The 17,616-nt window shown below is 43.8% G+C and overlaps 1 protein-coding gene across 6 annotated transcripts in view; it reads right to left on the reverse strand.

The window, feature by feature from the left end:
* Positions 1–17,616, reverse strand: part of LOC138566370 (inter-alpha-trypsin inhibitor heavy chain H4-like) — a 1,003,937-nt gene that overhangs the window by 765,839 nt on the left and 220,482 nt on the right. For all 6 annotated transcript variants that reach the window (XR_011301923.1, XM_069643539.1, XM_069643537.1 and 3 more), the window contains exon 8: positions 6,588–6,756. Coding sequence is in view for 5 of the 6 variants with exons in the window: in XM_069643539.1 (XP_069499640.1) it covers positions 6,588–6,756 (169 nt within the window). In the remaining variant the exon portion in view is untranslated. The remainder of the gene's footprint in view (positions 1–6,587; positions 6,757–17,616) is intronic.

The raw sequence follows: 17,616 nt of genomic DNA on the forward strand, positions 1-17,616 counted from the left end.
TTGCCAGTCTTCAGCAGGGATTATGTTTAGGATCGACTTGTTAGGCATCGAGTTAGATTGTCTAAGAGTTGGCCATATGCGCCGTGAGTCATGTCTACTAATTGCTCTTATAAGATCATGATTTTCTTGATTATATATCGACATTTTAATATCTCTCATTTTATTCTTAAAATCTTGGATAATACTACGTTTTTTTTTCCAAGAATAAAGATGTTATTAAATTCTCATTTTTCAAGAGGCGCAATGCTCGGTTTCTTAGTCGCTTTGCGAGCATAACTTTGTAATCGAACTGCTTACTTGGCAGTGTTTGGATATTCTTCTGATTTGCGATTAATTCTTGTAGTGAGCTCTTTACAATAGTAGACATGAAAGTTTCTTTGTGAGCAAGACTTATAGTCCTGAAACAAATGTCAGATAGTGGAGTTTCATAGATTTACACTCAACGAGTTTTGCTAGTTTAATAGTAACAACGTTATTCCACCTAGGGGATATATTTGAGCGATCGCTTTCAGTTAATTGCAGCAACTCGTCAACAATGTGGAGAGAGTACGGCATATCAATACTCAATTCAATAGCTGCATGGTCGCTATGTGTAATCGTGTGTATAATCACTGGATTAGTTATTTGTGCCAGTGAATGTGACACACAAAAGTAGTCAATCAATGACGTCAGTGTTCCTCTAGACCAAGTGTAGTTGGGATTCGTGTCAGCACACTTGACAAAGCACAAACGCCAGTCTTCCATGAATTGTACCCATTGTTGCCCACTCTCACAAGATATATTTGATGCATCATTGTCACATCTTGTTGTTCAGTCGAAGCAATACGAATTAAAGACCCCTCCTAGAATAATATCTGCATAGTACTCACTTACAAGTGCAGTTTCAATACAATGGTCAACTTCGTCAAACATTTCATCTATATCTATTTTTTGAGGGTTCCAATAGAGGTTAACCAACAGGGGGGGTTTATTTTTACTTGCTTCGAGGGTGATGCCAACCACAATTACATAGTTTGATGCAGAAATGAGCTTTGAGGTATATTCAATACTATTGTTGATTGCAATTGCAATACCTCCTGTTGCTCTCCCCCCTTTAGCCTTAAGTGCATGTGATGACAGTGTACAATAACCATGAATCACAAGGTCGTCAACCTTCATGGTTTCCTTGAGTAATAGTAATCTTGGCTTTTGTAGTGGCGTAAACTGTGATAGCCATTTAGGAATGTTATTAAAACCACATGAATTCCATGAGTATATAGACAGCTCATAGCTCAATTGCTGCTAGTTTGAAGATTAAGCATTCTTTTTATTAAATATTGCTTTTAGAATGGGCTCAATCCAGTTGTGTTATATACATTTTCTCATCAGGCGTATTACTTTGAGTTCCTGTATTAGACTCTGCATCCGTGTCACTACTTGGTGGAGAGTAGTGCAGAAATTCTAGTGCATCAGCTGCATTATTGAAAGTATGTAATTTGAAACCAAGTTCTAACAATTCAGACCTATAAGCCAAAATACATTTTAGAATACTCACAGAAGGAACGGAGCAAGTAATTCTATAGTGGTTTTCACAGGGTAGAGAGGTACCTTCAAAATCCGATGTAGTTATCATTCTTAAAGGAGGAATCCGGCCCAATAATTCAAGCAAGTATCTTCTATTAATGCGAGTACCGACCAGAGTTTCTGCATTGCCCTCCAACCCAATCATGTTGATTGATCTGCCTTTACTATCTCCTTGATCATCTGGATGACCTTCAGTGTTGTTGCTACCATTTCCTCTGGAAGCATTCACATTCGAGAAGACAGGACCTGATTCTACTTGATGGATCGTAGTTTCAGATACTGGTACATGACTGCTTTTATCACCAATAGTGGTACATTTTCTTTTCTCATTGTTAATTACATTCATTTTTAGCTCAAGTTCTTTGATCAATACTTCACTAGTAATCAGCCAATTTTCAAAGGAGTGTATCAAAGATCCTATCAGGTCGGATGGCTCTCCACTCATAGAAGGTGTAAATTCCTGAACAAGCTGAACCTCCTGGCAATGGGTAGTTCCGTGTTTACCAGTAGAAAGCCCCATTTGTTCACTCCAAACGGAAGTATCTTCTTCATGGATGACTTTCTTTGAGGTAGGTAATCCAAGTGTTATCAAGTATTGATGCTGAGTCCTTTGCATACTCATAATGGTCCTCCCACATGAGTTGCATTACAACATGTGCCTGTATGAGGCCCCCGGTGCCCAGCTGTGCACAGACAGCCACGGAGAGCTACACTCTCTCACCACTCCAAAATACTATGCTGGATTTTTGTAATCTGGGCATTGTTTTTCTCCAGATTGTTCTGTATAGCTGTGACAAAGCCCTCCACAAACAGGATCTTCGAGTGCATCATCGCTATGGCCGTTTTTTGGTTTATCAGATGGTCGTCCAAGTTTTCATATAATTTCATGAACTGCACCATGTTGAGTGATAGCGCAGCTGTCATGTTTGCAATAATCCCCTCTTTTGAGTGGCCCATGTCGTCTTGGTTTGGGCCCCTAACTGCTTTTGGAACGGTCGAGTTAGGGTAGTTTACTTTGCTGTTTTCCGATGAATCCTTGTCGACTACCCTAGATTTGTGGAGCAGAAGACATTTCTTGGAGTTTTTCTTGTGTATGGATTTATTTGAATCAAAAGAAACCTAGGAAGGTTATTCTAAATTACTGTTGTTTCTTATTCGATTTATATTTTCATAGACTGCTCTCTGACCCTTGTTGTTTTGTTGTTCAGTGGCCCTGGCCCGAGATTGTGGGGGATCATGTGGGCCCAGTTTGACCCTGATGTTGTCAGATTGACGTGCTTCTTTATGCAAAACCACACAAGCAGCCGACCCTGGTGCCTGGGCCAGTGTCCTGGGTTCACCAATCACCTCAACAGTGTTTGCGGGGATTGCATCCCCAACCGTCACACCAAGGTCAATGGTTTTCGTACTTTCCAAGAATAAACAGTCCGAGACCTCTTCCACGTCCACGTCCACCGGGTCCAGTTCCTGCAGGACTAAGGGCACAGAGGGCACCACCAGCTTCGGTTTACGGTAATTATAGGATCCAATATACTATGCTGGATTTTTGTAATCTGGGCAGTGTTTTTTCTCCAGATTGTTCTGCATAGCTGTGACAAATCCTTCCACAAACAGGATCTTCGACTGCATCATCGCTATGACCATTGTTTGGTCTATCAGATGGTCCTCCAAGTTTTCATATCATTTCATGAAAAGCGCCATGGTGATTGATTGCGCAGCTATCATGTTTGCATCAATACCCACATAGAGTGGCCCATGACATCTTGGTTTAGACCCCTAACTGCTTTTGGAATTGACGAGTTAGGGTAGTCCACTTCGCTGTTTTCTGATGAATCTGTGTCGACTAAACTAGACTTGCATCCCCAACCATCACAACAGGGTCAATGGTTTTCGTACTTTCCAAGAATCCACAGTCCGAGACCTCTCCTACGGCCACGTACACCGGGTCCTGTTCCTGCAGGACTAAGGGCACAGAGGGCACCACCAGTGCCGGGTTTATGATAAAAACATGTATGATTGGTAAACAGACTGTCAGATGTCAGCCCCTGGATTTTGATGATGTATAATGCATTTGTCTCTGTGTTAGAGGGCTGAACGTGAGGGCCTTAGAGGATGTTGGTGTCAATGTCTCCTTTCTCGTAGCTCCCAATAGGTTTGCTTTCTGTTATAATCCAATGTTCATATTGTTGTTGTTATTATTCGAGGGTTGGGGCGACCAAGTGGCAGGAGGGATGACTCCTTTGTAGAAAGCACCAGCTGAAATAGAGGGGCCGTACAGTCCGACCTTTAGAAGCGTTTCCAAGCTCCTTCTGTATGTTGGTTTCAAGCACAGCGTTGGGGCTTTTGGGAACACTACTACAATCCTTGAGTCCGTCAGCTGTTCCAGTGTCAATGCTCCTACTGTTAGAGCCAATGTTGTAGTTTTTGTCATCCTTGGTCGTTAAACTAGAGATAGAGGTTGTCCCGTCTGCTGCCGGGAGACTCCCCTCAGTTAGTTCTAATGCCAACTTCTAGTTATCAATGTACGTTGTTGTGCTGGCCAGTATTTCCACCTCAATGTTAAAGGGGCACGTATCTTGTAGATGGTTGTGTAGGTGCTACAGGGTTCAGTGAAGTTCATTCTCAGGCGAATAGGTGAGCAAGACAACAACACAAATTCACAAAGCTCTTAAGCATGAATATAGACAAATTCTAAATGTATTGGCTCAGTAACAGCAAATCCAAAAGACACCCACCATAACGTGGGTACAAGGTGGCTAGGAAATGAAGCAGTACAATATATGGTCTGATTGATACAAACTGCACTTCATTTGGGATTGGTAATGAGAGCCCATTTAAGCAAATTCTTTGTACCAGGATCAGCTTTGGGAACAGCATAGGTCAAATAAAGGGCCCACAATCACTAATGCAGTTGCAGTAGTTAGTCAAATATGTTACAAAAACTGCATTTTCGGACCTTGCCCCTCACACTGATGCTCCCTTCACCTCCTTCTAAATTCGAATTTCCTCCTTCCTTCGCGTTTGCCCTGTTGGGCCTTTTGTGTTGCCTGGCTGTCTCTGGCTCCATCATGGCCGCCGCCATCTCAGAGCACCAGAGCGCTCGTATGCCAGCCTGCCTCCATCCGGATTGGCTGCCCACTCTTATATCGTGGCCAATCATTCGCCGGCAGGAAAGGCTGGTCCACCCCATGAAGGCCCACACAAAGGCCCTGTCTGTGCCTGTCCGGGACTTAGTAGGGCCCAGGAGGCCCCCCTTCCATGCTGTCTTGGACTTCTGAAGGCACACTTTGGCAAGAACCTGTGCACCAGGAACAATACGCACACCTCCAGAACCTTCATGAACATTGGCACTCCACTAATTCATCTTCAGTTATCTTTACATCTTGGCACCTTTTTCATTTTCTGTGTGGACTGTGTGCCCTCTGCGAATCGTATTTTAGGTGACTTTAACATATTTGTTTCTTGAGCCTCTTCCTGCCACCCCCCGCACCGATGCTCTCCCTTTATGTCTCACGCACTTATCACTTTCAGAAATGTTGTCAGGCACATATGATGGACTCATGATTCTGTCTGTGTTATACTACCCTGCCTCTCACCTTTATGTTATGTCTAGCTCTTGCATTATTGAAACCACTGTCAGGCAAATACAATAATTATCTCATAAATTGTAAAGTGTTTGTACTCCCCTTCTATTTTGTGCCTCCAAACTCATAGCACTTGCCCATTCTGAATGTCCTAATGCCTACTAAGAATGTTCAATCTGTTTGCTTTACTTCACCCTCCCTGCGTTGGAGCACTTTGAAAGGCTTTATTAGGTGCTATATAAATGACCAATAAATAATAAATAAATACATTTTAAAGCACATTTGTCAGTAACATTGATACAGAACAACGAGTTACGCAGTACAGTAATTACATCATCAAACCATATCACTGTAACCCAAAGACTGGCCCGCACTAGCATGTAGGGCCAGCCCTCCAGACACTGCACTTTTGCTCTATAAGCAGGTTCAGCCTGCGATGTACTGGCCAACTAACTTCCATTCACATTATTCATAGAACTTCAAGATCACAAGGGAAAACGTGTCACAAAATCACTAACATCTACTTATCTTGAGTAATTTACATATATGTAAAAAGCACACAATTCACAAACAGGAACCTCTGTGAAGTGGCTATTCTTTTTACAAGCGCTTCTTGGTGAAAGTTTGTTTCATTCTGAACCAGCCCCATTGTCTTTTAAAAAGACGTTCTCAGTTCACAGTCTTTCTTTTGTGTTCAAACATTAGATCGATTTTCTACATTAATGCTTCTCGACCATTTTGAGTCAAACTTGATGCAACTTTGCAAACTTTGCTGAGTTGTTTTATCCGAACAACGTTTTTGTTGTTTGATAATAATGAAATAATTACAATGTGTTCCATTCTAATAGCTGTAAATTGCTTTTGCTGTTTTACCCCATTGCACTGCATTTTCCAGGTAAAACATTTACCCACTGTAAATGTACTAGGTTTATTGACCTTGGAAAGATGAAAGCCCGAGTCATCTCTGTGGGGACTCAGTCCTGGGGCCTTGAGGATTAGGAACGTAAGTGCTGCTTTATAATTGTGCATTACTTGTAAGCCTCAAGAGTTGTAACAAGCACATTTATAGGTAGGACCGAGAGTAGAATAAGGGTCAGTAACAATGCATTAATGCACGAGGAATTGACATGTAACAAAAAATTATTACTATTTTATGTGTAATGTACATACCACTACTGTCGCTGGAGTCATTCACTGCATATTCAGTCATTCACCAGCCAGTGACTACATGTAAAGCGGGAATCTAATTGTTCCTATGTCAAACTTTGTCTGATAAATCGTGGTTTTCTCAGCATAGCATAAAGAGCAATATATACTTTTAAAGTGGATTGTTAATTAATTTGAACCTTTTCGAGCCGCTAGTAAGTGATTACATCCCAGAGAAGAGCAGTGCCTTCATAACAATGTTGTTCAATAGCAAGTGTAAAGAAAATGCCTTACCTCCCCCATCTCGAATAGATTTCACAAAATTCTCTGCTTCGCTTACGTTGCCCACAGTTGCTTTAACCATGGAATCCTTCCACCTAGAGACGGACGAGCTGAACGTGACAAGGTTAAAAAAATCGTCTGAACTTATATCTTCTAAAATCTTGAGAAGGGCCTCTCTTGTCTGTGAAGAAAAAACAAACATGTTAGTTTCCACACACCTAAGTGGCGTTCCTCCATTCCACGTTCAAACCAAAGAGAAGTTTGACATTTTACCAAAACCTCTCATCAAATTAAATTATTCCGATGTTTTAGAGTGTTTGGCTGTTGATATAGTGAAGCAACCTAACTCTCAAAACATTCTATCTTGATTGCCACCTTGCCTGGAGACAGATAGCAATTCTGTGATTGCTCTACCAAATGTACAACAAAAACACTACCTACTGGAGCTTATGTGTTATAGTTGTTATAGTTGTGTAATGTGATTGAAAGGCGTAAAAGCCTTGAGTAAGCCTTGAGTAAGGCTTTAATGCCTTTGAATCACGCCACGCCAAATATTCAATCATTTGTATGCCAGAGAGGAGGGCGGAACGCAACTTGTGATTCTGCCGTCCGTTGCTGCGCGCCATACAAATGCTCCAGCATCTGCTCCGGCATGGATTTCCATGCTGGTGCAAAAGCTGGCCATTCTTATGGGGTCTGCCCGCTTTTCTAAAACTGGTGGAATCCATTGGGATCCATTGTACATGCTCCCAGGCATGCGAGTATGGCAGGCAGCGTGTGCATTTATATTTTAAACCCTCCCCAACATATTTGCACATCCACCTTCAATGCGAGCATGGCAAGCGGCGCTCACAAACACCAACATGCCAGGCAGCGTTTACTCACTTTGCACTGCGGGGTGCAAATGTGAAGGGCAAAAGGCGCGAATCTGAGCAAGCATGTATGCTGCCTTTTGACCTTTACGTTTCACCCAGCAGTGAAAATGATGACAAGGTAGGTCTAATGTGACTCACTTACATTACAGTGTAAACATAAGGGCTCCCCACCAATACATTATATTTTAATAGAACATGAGGCCCAGTGTGTTTTCCATGTCAATTAATCGATTACAAAGCAATGCACCAGAAATTTGAACTGTTGCTTCTCAGTATCGAACCAGTGATTTCATAAGATCATACACATTTGCATAACCTTATATTGAACATGCCTCCACTCAGAGTAGTACCTTTTTGGGCAATAAGTGTACTATAGCGAATCACAATAGAGATTACTAATATATGAAAGAAGAACTAAGGACTTACATAAATATAATCTAAAATTCTAACATTCTGCCAGGGGCGCTCATAGAAGGTGTTTATTCTTTTTAATCGCATGTTGGGTTCCTCAGTCCAGAATCTCCCCCACACTAGGGGTGGACAGGCGTATAGGGAACTCTGGCAGATTTCCCAGCAGGCCTCTGCTCCCTGGGTAGGGATGGACTGGCCTATAGGGAACTCTGGAGATGTCCCGGTAGGCCTTTGCACCCAGGGCCTGTAGGGATCTCTTGAGACTTCCTGGTAGACCTTTGCATCCAGGGCACCTTTTGTGTCATATTCAAAGTTTTCTCATAGGAAAAGGGATGGGCTTGCTGAAAAAGTGCAATATGGGGGCACTTTGAAAATGATTTCCAGGGCCTCGTTTGGTTCCCAGTCCAACCCTGGCCGACACGCACCTGGTTCCATCCTAGCATGTCCAAACATGATAATTATGCGATTAAAAAGATAACCACCCCTAGGGAACAGTGAGGGTGACTGCAGTTGGACCAGGGCCTCACTGTGGCTGCACTGGAAACACGGCCACTTCATTGGAGCTGAAAGAAATTCCTGTAGGTGCCAGCCAAGCTCCCGGTAGTGGGAGTGCAGCAGAAGGACTCACCTTATCCTAAAGTCCCTGGATATGGGACACCTAGCAACCCAGAATTCCAAGAGCAGCTGCAATCCTGTTTCATTGCTTCAGGCCATCTTCGACCATGCTCATTGCTCTTCAAGCTGACACAGGACCCATGGGGCTGATTTTGACACTCATGGTCTTTGTGCTGCTTTTCTGCATCTTCGAGTCATTTTAATGCCGTCTGGCACTAGTGAAGATCACCACTACCTCGAATCGATTGCCCGCTTACTGTTGTGGAAGCATTCAACTCTCCACATCTTGAGCTGCACATTGGCCCAAAAGAATCTTGTCTCAATGCTACTTGACTGGCCTGCTGAAAGCCATTAGGTCACAAGCCAACCCGACTACCAACACATACTAGTTGGGGTCCATCGACTTGCACCAACCCAGCACTGACTGCATCCACACAGAGCTCCTGTTGCAATGCAGACCTGACACACTTGCTGCTGTCTCAATGGAATCATCCTGTCACAACACTGGCTTAAGCATCAAGAAAGTGAATAGAAACCCAGTTTGACACTGTTGCGCAACCAAGAACAACAAATAAGGTTCTGTGAAGAGGCCTTTTTCTTTCAAGACTTTCAAGACTATAAAGGCTTTCAAGACTATATGTTTATAAAACCTTCATAGAACATTCTTTTGTTTTGGGGGTCTTTGTACTTAGGCTGTTTGGCTGCTACTGTTTTGAGCTGAGATGCCGGCTGAAGATATAGCCTGCTTTCAGCCTGTACTATCACATAAGGCAAATGAGGTATACCTTTCGGGCTGTGCCTGTTTCATCTTTATGGTTGGAATGATTGCTGGTTTAGTAGTAATGTGGAGCTGAGAAGAAGTATATCCAATACCCTCCCCATGGCATCTGCAGAGCAATAGTCATTTTTCTCACACCACCATTTTTGGTTGGTGTCATAGAGATGGTTAATGCAATATGAGGGATGGGTAGGGTAGATGGCAAAGGGGAGTGGATGTGTTGATTAGTGCAGTTTGAAAGAATCCTTGGGCCTAATTTACAAAGCCTTTTCCAACGGGGTTTGCCCATTCAAAAATGGATTAGTAAATCATGCCCTCTGTGTGCTAGGCAGCGTCTAGGTATTTGCGTTTAGGATGTTGAATGTTATCAAAAGCAGCCACTGCACACATGTATGATATGCAGTCCATTTCTAGAGATCCATTTTATTACACAGATGTGGATTGAATAGAGTTCTGATGTGCAGTTTGGTGACTCGGGTTTGTATCTCCAGAATTTTCAAGCATATCTATTCCTGTCGTGTGTTATGTGTTCATAGGGTTGGCTAGTGATTGTTGGTTGGGAGGTGCACATTGAGAGTATTGAGAGTAATGGTTAATGGGATAAGTTGGAAGTGATGCAGTCAAGGTACAATCAAAGGCAAATCAATCAGGTCCCTTACTGTGCTCAACATATTCTTTTGGATGGTATAATAAAGAAATCTGTGTCACAAGTGCAGAGAATTCTGGAGATCCATCTGACAAAATTGGATGAGACACAAGGTAGGTGCCTCATAAAAGCAAAATTAGCAAGGAGAGCCGAGATGACGTGGAAGAACAATGAGAGCAGTCACACCTACACAGTGCTCCTCCTGTGGGAGAAAAGACTCGAGTGTGGCTCACTACGAGTTTGCCTGTATGTGGTAAAAGTGCTATTAACAGCACTTTTACCGGTCCGGCCAAGTATGTGTTTTGTCAGAACACAGTTGCTGGAATTGCCAGCACCGGTATCACCTCATGCAAAATTGGCGGCACTGGTATCACCTCATCTAGAATCACTGGTCACAGTAATACCAGCAATGAAAATACTAACTAGCTCTGAAAATGGTATCCAGGTGGTTTATGAGTTGATTGGTCCGGAGCTACCGGAGTTCACGGTCAGAAAAATCATGGTAGTTCTATGTAAAACCACTGCCACCAGCCATTTCGATTGGAAAGGGTAGCATTTGACTGCTACATGCGTTTCTAGACACAGGGGATACTAGGACACCCCTCCAGCACTTTACAGGAAGATAGTGTGTGCTGGGTCTAGGAATTTAATAAGACTAGTAACCTTACATTCTCTGGGAAACAGAGAAGGTATTTAAACCTTTTGGAAGTCTAAAAGACATCCATGTGTCACTGCACTGAGGGTGCTGTGTAACACACATGAAAAGATGATGCCTATGGAGTTATCTGAAGCTCCATAATCAAAGAACACAAGACTAAAACACACATCAAAATACATGAAAGAGTGCGAAAAAAGGCTCACACTCTTTCCAGGTAAAAAAAACAAGTCCTCAAAATCCAGCGAAGTTGCTGGGGGTCTCTAAGGTGAAGGGAATCAGCACATTTTTGAAAATTCTCCCTAACAAGTTGCGCTGCAGAAGCAGTGACAAAAAAATGTAAAAGAAGCCACCATTGTAATAGTGGATTCGTCAGAATGGCTGTGTAGGTTGTACTCATTAAGAAATAACAATCAAAAGACTTGAGGATCTCCATAGACCTTCACAGTTTTAACCTAGAAATAGTCAAGGACAGCTACCCGTTACCAAGCATACATGAACTGAATCTAAAGAGGAAAGAAGCCAAGTATGTCTCGATGTTAGACATGCAGGATGCATACCATCAGATTAATATGCAGAGAGAGTTGAGGTCAAACACATCATTTATCACACCATTATCATTTATAATTGATGGCGCTTGTGTTTCAGAGGATGATGAACTCATTGCTACGCAATATTGGGAATGTATCATATTTCCGAGACTATATCCTCATCTATTCAGAAGACGAAGAGATGCACAACGTTGTGCTGAGGAATGAAATCAACAACTTTCAAGATGCAGCAATAATTGAGGAATAAAATTGCAAATCAAGGCTAATGAGGTAGAATACTTAAGGTACAAGATATCACAGGAAGGCATCAGCCCCCAAAACAATCTCCTGCAAGCCATTGTAAATGCACCTAAACCAACTAACAAAGATGAGTTACAGTTTTCATAGGTCTTGCAGAATACTATGAAAAATGGCTGATATGTTTTTCAAAGCTGACAGATGTGATGAGGGAGTTGCTGAAAAAGGGAGCCACATTTTCCTGGCGCATATGTCAGCATTTGATGACGTGAAGAAGATAATCATGGATGCCTCACATCCATGCTCATTTAACCAATTATGGAAGACATACATCACCACCAATGCCAGCTCCTATGGCATTGAGGCAACCCTGACAGAAAAGAGGTGCGATTTGAAAATGTAGCAGGAACTGTTTGAGGAGGAGAAAATCTATTCCATGATCGAAAAAAAAATGTTCACGTGTGTGCGCTGTGTAGTATTTTAGCACTTAGGTAAGGGGTTGAATGTGTTTGGACCCAGATACCTTGCACATTAGAATTACTATTCACATTCTTGTTTGCATTGGGTTGCGTGCATTTTACTAGCGTGATTAAGTGGTCACCCGACATGTGTTTCGACCTCTCAGGGTCTTAGTCTCGGTCTGCTCCTGAACAGCATCCAGATCGCAATCCAGACACTGTTCAGGAGCAGACTGGGCCAACAGGCCAGATAATTGCCCAACCAGGATGATTCCCACGAAATAAGGTGAAAACTGACATCCAGAACAGAACTGCAAGCAGGCCACGAGAATCCACATGGTAGCCTTGATAAAGACCCCGAGATGTCAAAACACGTGTGAGCTGACCACTTAATCACGCAAATAAAATGCACGCAACCCACTTCAAACAAGAATGTGAAGAGTCATTCTTTAAGCGCAATGTGTCCAAACACATTCAAATCCTAGCACGAGGTGTGGGCAACACCTCTCCTACCTGTGACCTTTCAGCCAACTAGCTCACACTTACTAGAAATACCGAAGTGCAGCACACAGTTGAGTCACAACCCTAGTGCTCCAATGTCTCTACTTACACTTATGTATGGGGAACCGAGTTTCATCTGGTGACAGATCATAAACCCTTGGGGCACATGCTGTACCTGGGGGTACACAGACTTCACTCCAAGACTGGTACACATAGCAGCAAAACCTCAATAATACATGTGTGAGATCAGAGATGGAAGCATTCTCATTACTGATTGCCTGTCCCACCTGCCCGATTCGAATGAGAAATATGTCACATCCCTGCAGGTTTAATGCATCATAGTGTCAGTTGGAGATTTAGGTAGCAAGGAGTACATAGGAATTAGGAAAAACACTGGTCAGCAGAATCAGACAAAGATGAGTCCAAATCAAAATTGACAAGATAGATCAAGAATGGGTGGACAGATGAAAGGGCTGTTCCAGAAACCTTTTGACCACACTGGAAAGTAGCAGATGAAATATATAAATAAAATGGATTGTTGTTCAGGAATGACAATGCAATGCCTCCCATAATACTAAGAAACATTATGTGAGATAGGGCCCTCTCAGGACATCTAGGGGGTAACATGACAAGATGCAGGATAAGGGAATTGTATTGGTGGCCCAGCATAGACTGTGATATAAAGAATATGCTGGAGAGATGTCACAAATGCCTCAACAGCAACAAACATCCTGACGGTGAGATAAGCATTGCTCATTCCTACAGAATTTCCCTAGGGAGTATGGGATACGTCAGGTCTGGTTTTCATATGTCCCCTGCAATCCATTAATGCAAAGCAATGTTATGGAGTAGTAATAGTAGACTATTTATCCAAGTTGGTGGAGACCAGGTTTGTACTGGACATCACAACAAAAACAGTGAATGATATACCCAAGTTGCTGTTTAAAAGAGAAGGGTTGCCCAAGGTACTATTAACCCACAACTGTGTCCAACTGATGTTGGCAGATATGACTAAATGCTTGCAGAAAAAGAACATAAGGCAAATCAAGGCAGCCTTATATCATCCACAGGCCAATGGCTCAGATGAAAGGACAAATTGGTTCCTGAAGGGGGCCATCCAGATAGCCCTAGCGTCAGGTTGGATCGGTACGATACAGTGAACAAGCCCATTGCATCCCACAGATTAACACCCAATACCGGCACAGTGATATAACCCTTTCATATGCACAGAAGTAGAAAAGCAGCATCTATGTAGGTATCCCCATGGCTCTCTATTGATAGGGTAGATGACATAAGAAAATATGGAATAAGTGGCATGGAGAATCAGAAGGAGCAATTATCATATGACAAGGTGATATCACAGTCACATGGAATTTGAAGAGGGAGATATATTGAATATCAGATTACCTCATAAGTATGGGATAACATTGTCCTGCTACAGTCACCCAATCAATGTGGTGAAGTAGGGCATAAACCATGTTTGCTCTCAAGATGGAAAAAAATTGAATCTAGAGCGGGTAGCTGTATTTCCGAAGGGCGCCCTGGAAGTGAGTTGTGAACCCTGCTGGGTTCAACGAAAAGGAGAAGTAGTGTCGGAAATGGAGTGGGGATAAAGAGATGAGAGAAATGGCCAAAGACTGGTCAGTGAAATGATAGCCAATGAAAGCGAGTCGAGCAATCTCAGACAAGTGTCCTTGGAGCAAAGAAATATGATGCGGACAGAGAGTAGAGAAGAGGAAAGTGATGAACCGATGATAGATGATGCAAACACTGGCAGCCGTCCTCTCGAGTGAAAAGTAGACCAGCAAGGTATAGTTACTTTGTAATGGAGTGGCAAGGAATCATATTTTCAAGAAAAGGAGATATGGGAAGCACCATTCTAACAATACTGGCTCACTCCGAGATCTTGCGACACTTGGTGCTGCACAGAGGTGAGAAGGTGTGTAAGAGCAAAGCGAACGGTCACACTCACATGGCGCTCCTCCTATGGGAGAAAAGACTTAGGGGGTCATTACGAGATTGGAGGTAGCCATGGGGCTATTAGCACCATGGCTGCCTCCAAACTCGTGTCTGGGTCCGGGTTCTTTGAATGGGGACTTACCGGGTCATTCCAACCTTGGAGGACCTGGTAAGTCCCCATTCAAAATACCCATCCCCATTCCCATTTGAGCCCCCATAGGGCTCAATGGGAATGGGGAGGGAGCTAATAACAGGCCCGTTATTAGCTCCTTGGTCCCTTAGCGGCTCCCGCTAAGGGCGGCTGGTAGAACCAGCCGTCCTTAGCGGGACCCGCTAAGGGACCTTGTAATGCGGTGGTAAGGGGTTAACAGCACCGGCATCCTTACCGGCGCCGTTAACCCATTACCACTGCACTCGTAATGAGGCCCTTAGAATCTTGATATATCCACCTACTGCAAAACTAAACAAAGAACACTACTTACATTACATTGAGGTGGTTTGGACTAAACAACACTAGGCAGCAAAATTATCATTTTACTCTGGGGTACAATCTATGAACAAATTCATCTGACACACTGTGCAATAAGAATAGCTTGTGACCCCATCAAAGAGCCAACTAGTCTGGCACCGTTAACAAGAGTCCAGTCTAAATAAAACGGGGACATGTTCTAGTAGCAAGTTTCTCAAGGGTGTACTGCACACGGATAAATCAGTTTTAGGATCCAGGACCCACATTAAATTGGGCAGCAAATAAATCAGCAGCAGAGTGCATGAGCCAGTGTCTCACATTGAATCCACTCCCTCACAAACTCTCCCCTCAGAGATTCTATTTCCTAATGACATCCTTCCAACACATCATTCTAAAATCCAGGAGGCGGAATACTTTCTGGCCCCCTTTGAAATACACACTTACCTCTCCAGCACCACCCCCTCCGAGTGCAAGGAGCAAGTGAAAGGTACACAGGCAGCAGAACGCCCATACGGGTTGTGTCCGTTTAAGCACTCAGTGAGAGAAGGGCAAGTGAAGCCGCCACTGTTCACAGTATAGGGGCTGCTTTTGGTCGTTAATGATAAATCAGTTTACCCATTATTTGAGCTGCAATTGGAGGGATACATAGAAGAGGCAGCATTGGCACAGCATTAACAGTACGCCTGCTTCTAAGGGTGGCCTTCTGTGAAGAGAAAGGAAAGTACTGCATGTAAAACATAACAGTAACATAACTTAAAGTGTGGCCTGCTATAAGTGTGAGCTAGCTGTGTGGAGAAAAGAGAATTCAGAATGTGAACTATAGAGTGCACCTAATTTTAAGTCTGGCTTGCTATGGCTGTGGGGATTATGGAGATCATAGGTTACACACTATGCACTGCCAATGTTTGGGAGGTACTGCTCTTCCTTCTCAGGCTGATTTATGTCATGTTACATCATGTAATGTGATATGTTATCTTATGTTATGGCACATTGTTAAGATGGATGTCTGAACTCTGTCCTGGTTGCTACTCACCGGTCCCCGATGCAGGCAGACCCAGGCTTCTCCGCGTCAGTTTCAGTGCTGGCAGGTTCAGATACGAGCAGGGGACGTCTCGGCGTCGTGTAGATTCCGCGGCAGCAGAAGTTAGAGTTGAGGATGTCCCAAACGCAGTGAACCCGCACAGTTTGTTACCACAGCAGAGCAACTAAGCAGCTGTGTGTATTTTAGCCCAATGTACACTTCTCACTTCAGACCTTGGAATGCCAAGTGTGCGAATCGTGTGAGACTGTCAAGGACTCGGAATACAGCAGCAACCTGACGGTGGTTACAGAGCAAGACTCCTGGGTAAGCTGGTCAGTCCACTGGATGGCCCAGAGACGCTTCCGAAGGCTTAAGTGTAGGAGATGATGAAGATGCCAAGAATAGTTGTTCCCACTATTCAAAAGGGTCGAAGTACCAGTACAGGCCTTCTCGTTCGATCAGAGGCAGAATGGTTTCACAGGGCGACAGCAGTGCAGAGGAGCAGTCCTTCAGCGGGTCACCAGCGATTCCTTGGTTCAGCATCTTAGTTGCAGGATACTTGGCTCCTGTATCCGTCGTTCGTGAGAACTCAGGAGATCAACATGGTAGTGGTGTTTCCAGCCTCCTCTTATCCATAGTTCCCTTTGCGCCAAAACGGAGAAAACCCAATGGGAGATCTGCTCACAAAACACTCACACCATACGTGGACTTATCACGGGCCACGGTGGTCCCAGGCACTCAAGACACACTAGACTCTCTGGCACCCAGGATGTGTATTGTGACCAGACATCCCAGCCCACATCCTGGAGGCGCACACAAGGCATGCAGAAGCCCGCGAAAGCTTCTGTGTTTTGCGGGAAAGTCCAGCCCAAATAAGGATGGCCCGGGTCGGCTCGACCTGGGGAAGGTGAAGGGGCAAGACGGTCAACGGACAGGACAAAGAACCTCGTGGCATGGCCATTTTGGAAGCCAAGCCACCCATTTTGGCCAAACGCGAGAAGCGCGGTTAACAGGGCAAAAGGGAGTTCAAAAACACTAAGAAACGATCACTGCCACCAGTCCCATCCGTGACATACTTGCACAGTTCGTTATAGATCCATCGAGAGTTACTATAGCTTGTAGAATGACTAGAGACCCATGAGCGCGGTAATGTAAGTTACGGTGCACTCTTGTGTCATGTTGCGCAAAAGCTGCAACATGAGAAAAGAACTACGGAAAACAACGGTTCCCGGTACTGACTGTCTTAAGGGCATGTCAGTTTCCCCGTAAGAATGGAGCGAAAGCCCAGAGGATTGCGGTGGAAGGCTGCGCTTCTCTGGCAAAGTCTAGATCAGGGTGAAAACGACAGCAAAACGTTTAGGGGTTGCCACATGGAAGGAAAATTACCTACAATTAAGAAATCTTTCCTAACACTCGCCCCTCCCAGACTGTGGACAGGGGGGAACTAATCCACCCCTGGATGAGTCTCTTGTTCAGGTTGGTTAAACATTCTGGACAACCCATCAGCATTTCTATGTTGGACACCTGGCCTATGCTCAATAGTGAAGTCAAAGCCTTGCAGACTTATGGACCACCTAAACAACTTTGGATTCTCTCCCTTCACGTTCATCAGCCACTTTAAGGGCTTATGGTCAGTTTGCACAGTGAAGTGGGTCCCATAGAGGTAGGGCCTCAGCTTCCGTAGGGCTCGCACAACAGAGAAACATTATTTCTCTTCTGTGGACCATCTGAGCTCTCTGTCCTTAAGCTGGCGACTAATGAAACCAATAGGGTGTTCCTTACGCTTCCCATCTACTTGCAATAGTACAGCTCCTATTCCAGTGTCAGAGGCGTCTGTCTGCACAATAAATTGTCTTTGATAATCA

The sequence above is a fragment of the Ambystoma mexicanum genome, chromosome 2p (assembly GCF_040938575.1).
Source record: "Ambystoma mexicanum isolate Mex_15411 chromosome 2p, UKY_AmexF1_1, whole genome shotgun sequence".
Taxonomy (NCBI): domain Eukaryota; kingdom Metazoa; phylum Chordata; class Amphibia; order Caudata; family Ambystomatidae; genus Ambystoma; species Ambystoma mexicanum.